The sequence below is a fragment of the Dinoponera quadriceps genome, unplaced genomic scaffold (assembly GCF_001313825.1).
Source record: "Dinoponera quadriceps isolate SergipeBrazil2010 unplaced genomic scaffold, ASM131382v1 scaffold555, whole genome shotgun sequence".
Lineage (NCBI taxonomy): Eukaryota > Metazoa > Arthropoda > Insecta > Hymenoptera > Formicidae > Dinoponera > Dinoponera quadriceps.
Window position 1 is genome coordinate 596,125 of NW_014554717.1, and position 10,358 is coordinate 606,482.

General features: G+C 48.7%; 1 protein-coding gene and 1 long non-coding RNA gene across 5 annotated transcripts in view; one reads left to right on the forward strand and one right to left on the reverse strand.

Annotated features, from left to right (window-relative positions):
- The window catches only part of LOC106741129, a 25,730-nt gene extending 17,430 nt beyond the window's left edge, over positions 1-8,300 (reverse strand). Inside the window, exon 1 of the long non-coding RNA XR_001374152.1 lies at positions 6,208-8,300. This is a non-coding gene — a long non-coding RNA (uncharacterized LOC106741129). The remainder of the gene's footprint in view (positions 1-6,207) is intronic.
- Positions 5,575-10,358, forward strand: part of LOC106741127 — a 197,703-nt gene continuing 192,919 nt past the window's right edge. The window contains exon 1 of one of the 4 annotated variants that reach the window (XM_014612820.1): positions 5,575-5,760. Coding sequence is in view for 2 of the 4 variants with exons in the window: in XM_014612810.1 (XP_014468296.1) it covers positions 5,638-5,760 (123 nt within the window). In the remaining 2 variants the exon portion in view is untranslated. The remainder of the gene's footprint in view (positions 5,761-10,358) is intronic. The other 3 variants (XM_014612809.1, XM_014612810.1, XM_014612815.1) reach the window with 3 other exon arrangements.

Here is a 10,358-nt window from a genome sequence, read left to right on the forward strand (position 1 = left end):
GGGGGGGGGGGGGGGGGGGGTGAAGTATAAAGTAAATAGCTGTCACGAGCGATCGATGCTTGGATATTAGGAAATTCGTCGATCCGGTTCACGCTGGAGGCGTCTCCACCCGGAAGCTATTAAACGAATCTCGATCGCAGCTGGCTTTAGCGGGCGGGTATCTCGTTGGCTCGTCGCGATGACGATAATTCGGTCTGGCTCACATCACTGCACTGATTGCATTGTGCATTCTTTGGTGTATCAGGTACGGCCACAGCGAGGAGGGCGAAACGCTCGTAGTCGAGAGGAGGAGTGGGATAAGCGACGATCGATGAGTTGTATTAAGGGTAGATGCTTTTTTCCTATATCGAACCTTTTCTAATTTTGTGGAATATCGCCCGACCCGATATTATATCGCCGGTTGTTATTTATAGCGCCGTGGCGCGCGCGGCGAGGAGCTCGCGAGAGATATATCGGTGACTTCTCGTCTCGGACAATGTAATGTATTACATCGCCCGACACCTGACATTAATCTTCCCATTGGATCCAGATAACTTTCATTCGCGACCTCTCTGAAATTTGACTCGTATCTTGCCGGGAGGAAATCGCTCGGTCAGACCGAGTACGATGAGTGAAATCATACTAGTTATTAGTAATTTGGATTTACGGGCTTTCTCTATAGAGGTGGTCTTTACGGCTGCATCAGTTTTCTTTGCCCAATTGACGGGGTCAGCAGCTGTCACGGACGACGCGAGTGAGGCGCGAGAAATCGTCTGAAAAGTTCTGAAGAAAAATTTTACGTCAACTCCGAAGAATATCGGCGTATGGAATGGTTTTAAGCTGTTACTTTCAGCTTGTATGCGCGGTTATAAACTGCCGGCTGAGTTAAGCACGGCTGTTGCGATAGTACGGATCGCGCGTTGCGTATCGGCTGGTGCGAGTTTGCATGTCTGGGGCCACCGACTGCAACAGCCGACGCCACCGCAGAATTTCAGTCCCGAGGGCTAGCGCTAAACAAGTTTCTAACATACATGCATAACTGCGCCAGTCGTGCCTGCTGATCGGTTGTTCAATCAACCTTTCTGTCCGGAGGATATATAGAACTTGACAAAATCCGCTAAGGAAGTCCGATGCAAGCTGATGCGCAAATTTAGACGCGGCAAATTACTTGTTTCTGTTGTTCCCCGAGCCCGAGTTTCGCTCGGCCAGCAAGTGACTTTGATTCCTATCGCCATCTTCGTAACGATCTCTATTGTTAGGAATTTTTTCTAACTTTTACGAATCTTACGCAAGAATGGATCACAAGATAATATCGTTGAACTGATCTGGTATTCTGTACGGTCAACAATTGTGTGTTAATTTAACACAAGGTGAATATATTGAAAAGTAGCAAATATTATGTAGGAAATTAACACAAAATTAATATGTTAATTGATACGGAAGTATGTATTATTTTAACACTTACAAGTGTTATTTGAACACTTACGTATGTTGAATATTAAGATTACAGAGACAAAATATTGAGACAACATAAACATAATGTATTAACTTAACACACGGGTATGTTAAAAATTTAACACAGAAATTTTAACAATGTTCGATTTTAACACAAGTACAGGATGTTTTTACCGTATAGCCTTGGTATCAGTACTCTTGAAATTATTAGAGCCACGAGATGCACTGGCAAGAAACGTACTTAGCGCCACTTAGTCTCGACGCATATCCCTAGAATGAACGTTCCGCATCGTCTTCCCTACGAAAAAAGATATTAATCTCCCGAGCGGTTTAGCCGATGTGAATAATTTAAACCACTTAAGATAACTGTGATCCTCTTATATCGCGAGCGATTTTCATATTTTCCTTATTATCTCGCGAGTGCTGTGGTGGACCCATCGTGGCAAACTTGCATCGTCGCAAATCACGGCATCATATGCGCCGAGTATCGAGCGATAAGGCGGCATAAAAGACGATAACCGTTACTGCCGAAAGAGAGAGAGAGAGAGAGAGAGAGAGAGAGAATTCCAATAGAAACGCGATCGCGGTTATTCGCGGCACGTCAGCCACTACAACATCTTTTCCGCCGTTTACAAGGGCGCCGGTTAGTTCGGAAGTTTCGGCCTTAACGTAGCGACGGCCGACGAAATTGCGGCGTTTCGTATCGGACGATCGGCGCCTTTTGCATGGACCGTGTGCGGCTTGTATTAGCCCTCCCGGCGACCGTTTAGCCGGTAATCCGGCACGGAAGCAAATAAGTTAAAGTTCGCAAACTTGCCCGGTCGTGTAAACTTAAAGTACTTGGTCGAAACGTTTAGGGGAGACACGCGCACGCCCGTCGTCCGCGGACGACGGCGTTATACGGTGGGAAAGTTTCCGAAGGCGCCGTCCTCGTGTCTGGCTGTGGGCGTTTTCGACGATGTACCTCGTTCACTTCCTACGTAGGTAGGTAGATGGGTGGGTGGGTGGATAGGTAGTGTCCTTACCTCGGTTAAATTATCGCCAGTCAGGACGTTGCTTAAACGGCCGCGCGACGCTAGCTCGTATTAGCGCGGATTCGGGGCTTACGCGGGGATTAAACGTTGCGCGCGGCGCATTGTTTCGCGAAACGGAGTTCCGATAATGGTCGACTGAGGTGTCGTTATTCGCTGCTAATGATTGCTGCATTTCCTCTTCTTCTTCTTCCTCGTGCCCCTCCCCCCCCTCTCTCTCTCTCTCTCTCTCTCTCGCGATATTGAAATTCCATCTCAGTAAAAGCGCATTCCCCACAAAAGCTTTGGTATATAACTGCGGACTAAAGAAAGATTTCGCTGCTTATTATTTTTTCATTTTGCCTTCCGGCTTCCTCCCCCCTCCTCTTTCCCAGGAGGATTGAGATGAGTCTGAATAAAATTGTTAGAAAGTTAGAAATATGTGGCGCGACGAAGAGAAATGGAAATAACACGGGGTATCCATTGGCTCCGTATCATTGGCTCTCTCAAAAAAAGTGCACGTCGTCGTGCAGTTAAATTCTAATATCCGAGATCTCGCAGCCATAATATCGGCTTCGTGTCGTTAAATATGCCGGGAACGCTCGCGGTGTTCGAGATGATCTCGTAATTTTCTCAGACAATGTTCCATTCGCTCGCTCGCGGTTATCGGTGAGAGAATCGAATTTGTTGCAGCAAATGGATATTTATGTGACGTGCATCCACCAGGGTTCTCGACCTGAACGGGTTTACGCCTCGTGAATGTCAGCGAGGGAAGAAGTGAGCGCAATCTCTCGCGTCGTTTTCTAAATAGATCGGGCACAAAGTGCATCGCGCCGTTGAGTTGACACGCAACATGGATAGTGCGTGTCACGCGTAACACTAGGTTTCTTCGACTGATGTATATTATCTCTGTAGAATGCGGACGCGCATATCGGTGAATGATTCGATTCACTTCCGTCGTGTATGGTGTAGCGATCGTTCTGCCACTCGCGATTTTTATTTCGTGTCGCGTCTGGCAGTCTGAGCTACGTAAACTTCGTATTTCTTCCCGACGACGAGAGCGTTATTGGAAAAATGATATTAGACCCTATTTTCAAAAGTCGATTTCCTCAAGAATTCGCGAGGTAACGACGAGCGTGGTAACGGCCGCCCGTGGTTTTAATCGTGTCCATTAATCGTTATTCCCGTGGCTGAATATGCCGGGGCTTTAGCGCTGCATTGGACGTTATTCCTTTACAGCGCGAGAGGCGTTTCTTCATTTATCTCGGATTGCTCGCGACACTTATCCGCCAAGAACAATTTTCGCAGAGCCTGCCTCTTTGCCGTCGGCAATGTTATTGCTAACACATGTGTGCTTAAAGCGCGAGGAAAGCGCACGAAATCTACGTCAATTTCACGAGCTCCCAAACTCTCTCTCAGCGTTGAACGTACGCGGGAGTGAGTCCCCCGCGTTCCTCCCTTTATTCGCGACGCAATAAACAATCGACGCAAGGATCAGCATAGGAAATTTCTTCGGAGCTAATTGGAATTCGATTTCCCTACATAATGATGGATTCTAGTTGGGAAATCTACACAGATTTCTCGTTAGAAGTGTAATGTTTTAACCGCGCTAGAACCGCGGCTGGGTCACTTTTGACTTGTAGATTTTTTCCCCATTTCTTTGGATTTTTATCGTTGGTAAGCCTTCTTTCATATTATAAAATTTCTATCATAAAACAATTAAACAATCATAAATTTCAAAATATTAACGTATAATTACAAATAAGAAGTGAGCCAAAAGTGCCTATTCCAGGTTCTAGTATTAAACATATAATTTTCTAATTAGGATATATAAACAGATCCTATTTAGTCATCTCCAAAATGTTCTCGAAGATTTTTTTCTCGTTGCCATTTTACACTACGATTGAACAAAATATACGAGACACTTTGAGCATTTACACTTCACGATAGTTTCTTTTTACAATTTATTTATATAATTTAATCTTCTAATCTGATATTTGGTCAAACTATCACTCAACTCTAGCAATGAAAGTTGCCTGCGGTACAGAAGGCTCCATTAGTGCTGTCCTGTTCTCTACGCATGGAGACGTCGGAAGTTTCCAATTGGATGCATTATTTCATGCATCATTACTGTTGATTATTCTGTGAATCAGCAACCATGCTCCAAAGCAGCAATCATGATGCACAAATATTTAGAAATGATGCACCTAATTGGAAATTTCCGATGTCATTAAGTCTAAGGAATGGGGCAGCATTAATGAAGTCTTTTGTAGGAAGCATGCCGCAGAAGCATACATAGCCAATCAGCATCGGTGAAAAAGAGGCTTCATCCCATATTTGGGATGAGAATAGGATTCCCAATTGGTATTGTACTAACCTATTTTTCGACAACTTTGGATATTCTATAATCGGAATCTATACTATATATGGGAGAAACTGAGAAAATTTCTATTCGGGGAGAATCTCTCTCTCTCTCTCTCTCTCTCTCTCTCGCTCGCTGTGCGCCTGTCAGGAAAGAGAGACTCGCCGAAATTACGCCGGTATCAGCCGTGGTTTAAATTCTCGCACTTGGTTCGGCTTCTCTCGGGGTTTAATCTGGGAAATGCGCTAAGTATAAAAATAAGCAACCGCGCGTCGTTGCGCGACGCGCCCAACGGAGGTCTTCTTTCAGGCGGCATCGGCCGTTTGCCAGTGTTCGAAATCCAATTTCTTGCCAGCGGAAACCCCGGGAAACAATGCGTCCTCGTTCTGCCGTCCCGATCCTGAAGTCTCTTCTTAATCTTTTAGTTCTCAGCCGTAAAGTGTCCGGCTGTAACAAGTTACGGTCCTGGAAGTGGAGCGGCTGTGCGGCGGAGAGCTGTGTGTAACAAGAACAGGACGCCGTCCCTTCGCCGTCGACTTTCGTATTGGTCGCAACTTCGTGGAACGATACTTCGCGAGTTCTTGCCGGCCCGAGGCGGGGCGACACAGAGACGTCGGTTTCGATCGCGAAAAACACGCGTCGCGATACGTGTGTTTTTCCACGCGCGCACGTCGCCGTGCGAAAATAGCCGCGTACCTTCGCTTAAAAATAAACAGCTATAGGTAGGTTGTGACACGCGACTCGCGCGGCAAATCGTCCGCCGACGTCTTCGGCTAAATTTTCGCTCGTGTCACGGGGAAGGGGGTTCTACCGAAGAGAGGTGGGGGCGGCATGACGTCGCGGTGTAAACTGAATTTCTGTCGCCGTCGCGGAGTAGTAGACTCCGAACGGTCGAGTAGAAACCCAAATACGTCCCGGCGAAACCGGCACCCGGCGCGGATCTCGATTTCCCAGGTACGTCGCGCGTCCCGGAAGGCACCGCACGGAACGTGAAATCCGATTCCTCGCGGCCGCGACAACGGCGTACTCGCGTTCGCGCAGCGTCGCTCACGTAGGAGAGATTCCCGGTGGGCGAACGAGCGAGCGAGAGCCTCGCTCAGCCTCGAGGGAGTCCGGCCGCGCGCGAAGGAGAGACGAGGCAGGTTGTAAGAGCCGGCAGAGTTTGCAACCGGCACCGCGCGGCGGTTTCTCCTTGCTCGCTCCTTCTCTCTCTCGCTCTCGCTCGCACACCACGCCGGCATGACGTTGGACGCTGTGTACTCGCGGTGTATCCGAGTACCTACTCCGAGTCTCGGCTCTCCCGGTCCTTTGGCCTTGGACGGAAAGCATTGACCTCGGCGTTCCACTCCGAGGGCACAACCGGTCACGTGGACCACGGTCTACTACAAAATACATACTTACTCGCTTACTCTCTGTCCCCCTTTCTCTCGCGAGCGAGCGAGCGAGCGCGCGCTTCATCTTGCGACTCGTAGCCGTCCTCTTGCCGGTCCTTCTCTCTCCGTCTGTTTATCTCAGCCTCTCCTTCAGCCATGATTCCTCTGAAACGTGGCGAACGCTGGATACACGCGTGGATCGTACGTAGATCGCGCGTGATGCAAACGCCCGCTCGCTTACGTGGAGCCTCGCGTCAAGCTGGAAACGCCGTTGCACTCCTCTATTATTCGCTGCGTCTTCCTGTCTCGTGTCCACGGACGTAACGCGCCTTAAACTCCGATATTACGCGTCGCGCGAAGTATCAGCTGATGGCGGAAGCGCACTGGTTCATGATGAAGCGGGTAAGAACGACGAGGCGTTACGGCGGCGTGTCGATCCCGACTTCAGAAATTGGCATTCGTTGCGCCAGAGCGTGTTGACAATCGGAATGAATCGAATTTAACGGGAACGAGGCGTGCTCCGTCGTTCCGGAGAGACGTTGTCCGCGTAATGCAAGCACGATTGAAACGCCGCTGAAGTTGCGGTAAACACGCGCCCTATTTTTGCTCCAATTATCGTCGTTTCGTCTCGCTGCTCCTTCGACGGTTCCGCTGACTTGTCTCTCCGTCATGGACCAATCGTGAAACTCTCTTTCTCTCTCTCTCTCTCTCTCTCTCTCTCGGAACATGCACAATTTACTCGGCAGGGAGAAGAGCAACCGAAATACCGATATTATTCATAAAAATCATACAGCGGCACAGTTATAAAGTAGCTCGGAGGCGTACAGTTTTATGATAAACTTCAAAGGTCTGCGTCAATGGAAGTCTGGCTAATTTATATGGAAAAACTGGATGCTTTAATTATCGCAAACAATGAATATTATTTTATGACTTGCGTTGGCAAAATATTTCAGTTTTAATGTTACGCGGCTAATTGGCTGAACTAATATTACAAACTGCAACGAACCGTTACATTTATAACGGTCTTATGTGCGTAATGTTTATTTTACGCGGTAAAACGTGCATACATTGTGTCATTAATTGGTCCGGGAAATATCACAAAGCAATTTGCAACTGAAAAGTTTTCGACGCATCAAGCAAAATATATCGAGACGTGTCAGTGGAGAAATACCGGCGTAAAAGGTGGCGATTAATGAAAGAAATACGCGATATACGGTATACCGATGAACGATTTATCGGAGCAGTGACTTAACAGATTTGCGATCGCGCTGTCGTCGTCAGCATTTACGGTAAACCGAGCGAAGGAGGGTACGTGGGTCGCCAGGTCTGAGCGCCGTCAGTGGCGCGGCGAAAAAGCAATATTGATCTTATGCTAATTTTGCTACTGAGTTATGAAGGGTTCGTGCCGAATAGGATAATTTATTCGCCTGTTAATACCGACTCGTACACACTCCCGCGGCCGTGTCGGGCGTGCGCACCGAAGCGCCCCTGCCTAGGAAAATCGGATTCGTGCCGTGAACCGAGCGAAATTTCGCCGCGGAATCGCGGTACGTCACGCGGTGACGTAGCCCCGCGATGGCATTATGCTCCGGAGGAGCGGAGACTTTTCACGTTGACGCGCCTTGTCGCAAAGGACATTCGCTCATTTCCTAGGGCGCAGTCATACCGGAACTTTCGAACTCATACATTTATAATACCGACTCCATTTTCGTCGTGCCCGGCCGTCGCGGATGCGCCATTTGTTACGCCGTCACGACGTACGAACGAATGCGCCACCATCGGATATTTACATTGCGGATCCGTTGTCAAAAGTTGCCGGAGACGCGTATGATTTGAGTTATGGTAATTGTATTTTGGAGCTAAAAGCCACGACGTAGAGGAAACCCCGATGGTCGTCGCCGAGGAGCTCGCGCGGTTTATCCCTTCCGACACTCACCGCCAATTACTCCATCGAATTTTATAGTTAGGGATGTTACGATATCGTGAAAGTATCGACATTAATATTGAAACAGGATTTAAATCAAGAGTATCAATATCATTAGTGATATCGGTCAGAATGACAAAAATATTTTCGATGTCGATACTGATATGGAAACTTAATCATTTAGAATTAGAGGAAATATTAAAAAATCGAGGAAGTGTTTGTCTTGCAAGCTACTTCTAAGGATTTCGTAGGTCTACGTATAATAATCTTACTATGATATAATAAATACTGTGATATAGATGCCAGAATACCCGGTATTAAAATGAAAATATCGATATCAACGTCACATCAGTATTATCACAACATCCCTAGTTAGAAACCTTCTCTGTTATCCGATCTCGCGTTGCAACTTACGCATTATTTTTCAAGTCTTATTAGCTTAGTGCACATATCGTCTTACAGACAGCGTAATCCATTAGAGAGTGAACTATTTGTAACTTCGGTCGATTCGAATAATCCATACTAAGCCCGTAGTTAAAATTCGCTCGATCATCGGTAGCGCGATGCGCGTGGTAAAACGTCGTGGGCAATTTTGCCGATTAGTTCCCGCCGCTTTTCCCAGCTCTCATCGATGCAGGCGTTGTCCGTTGCCCGAAGACAAAAAGAAACATTAGTAGATAGCCCTTCGATGCGGCCGTCACACAATGGGCGCCTTACCAACCCCATCGATCATTCGCCTGTCTTCGCTGTCCACCGTATTGCCTCCACTGCAGAGAGATGGTCCGCGTAGGGTCTGAGACGCAATCCGAAGTTCCGCTCGGTCGGACGTGTATACATGGTCGTAGAGCAGCATTCGACCGGCTGCTGATTCGTATTTATGGGCCTCTAATCCGAACCGATCCGACAGTTCGCGCCTTCGCGAGCCCGACCGTGGACGCATTATCGAAGTGCTCGCGGCCGAAAAAAAAGTGCCCTAGTTTTCGCTTCCTCTTCATTCCTCCCCCCCCCCTTTTTTTCTCTTATTCCTCCTCGCAGTAATATCCGCGCTGCCACTGGCGAATGCCGGCGACGTGTTCGCCGCAACAATAACGTTGCGAACTCTGACAATCGATACGATGTATGCGCGTGGATAGGAAACCGCGACACGAGTTCCGTCAGCGGTGGTTTTCAGGAATGCTGCGAATTTGTAAAATTATCGGATAACCGGCGGGGCGCTTTGTTGGCGCATTAACGACGTTAGGATGTTTCATCGTGAGCATTCGACGTGTACGCCGTGTATTCTCTTTGCCGGTATTAACGCGAAATACGTGGAATGGGGATGTCGTCGCGAAGCGTGCGGAGATATCTTCGGAGGATATCTCTAATCGCGCGGGTTCACGACTACCGACCGTTATTTCCGATAGACAATCGCCCTACCGTTTGCGTCACACGCGGCTCACGGATCTCGCGAGCGCGTTGAAAGAGCGCGTTACCGCGATTGCGCGTAATCCTCATCGTGTTACGTCGCGAAAATTGCTATTCAAACCGGCGATTGTTTTTCGTAATATTATTCCAGGCATGATCCGCGTGTAATCCGCGCTGAAACCGGGGGCCGAGGCTTGTCGTCGTCGAACTACGACATACCGACGTCGTCGGTAGAAGCTAATCACGCGTTTTGTCGCATCGCTCGGTAGGAAGGGCCACTGTTAAAGGCACTCGCCGTTTGCATGGCCATGATTAGGGCCCGCTACGTGCTGCGGACGGGGGATTTGAGGTTCGGGGATTTGTAGTACAAATACGACATGTGGACCGACCTACCAGCCGTACGACCGACCGTATAACGACCGCCGTAGCACGTACGATACGTCGGACAGCGGGCGCGCGCGTAACACGGCTATGGAGCCCTCGTTACAACTGCACAACTACCAAACTGCATTACTGCAGCCGGGAATCTCGGCGTAACTTCGGGCATAGCCCGGCCGTGGCTATTTCCCGCGGGGGTTTCCACCGTTCCGCCGGACATGGGCGCGTTCCGTGCTCCTGATTCTCAAAGGTAGCGGAGGCCGGCGGCTTCGGTCCTTCTCCCGGAATCGGTCTCTCGGTTTCGCTAGTCGACGGTGCTATCGGATTTCGGTTTTCGCCGGGCGAAAAGCCGGCCCCCGCTGCTATTGATCATCTTCGCAAACGTCGACGCAAGATGTCGACGGACGGATGTATAGATTGTTATTTTAACTTAACACTCGCGCGCGCCTCCTCCTCCTCCCCCCCCCCCCCCC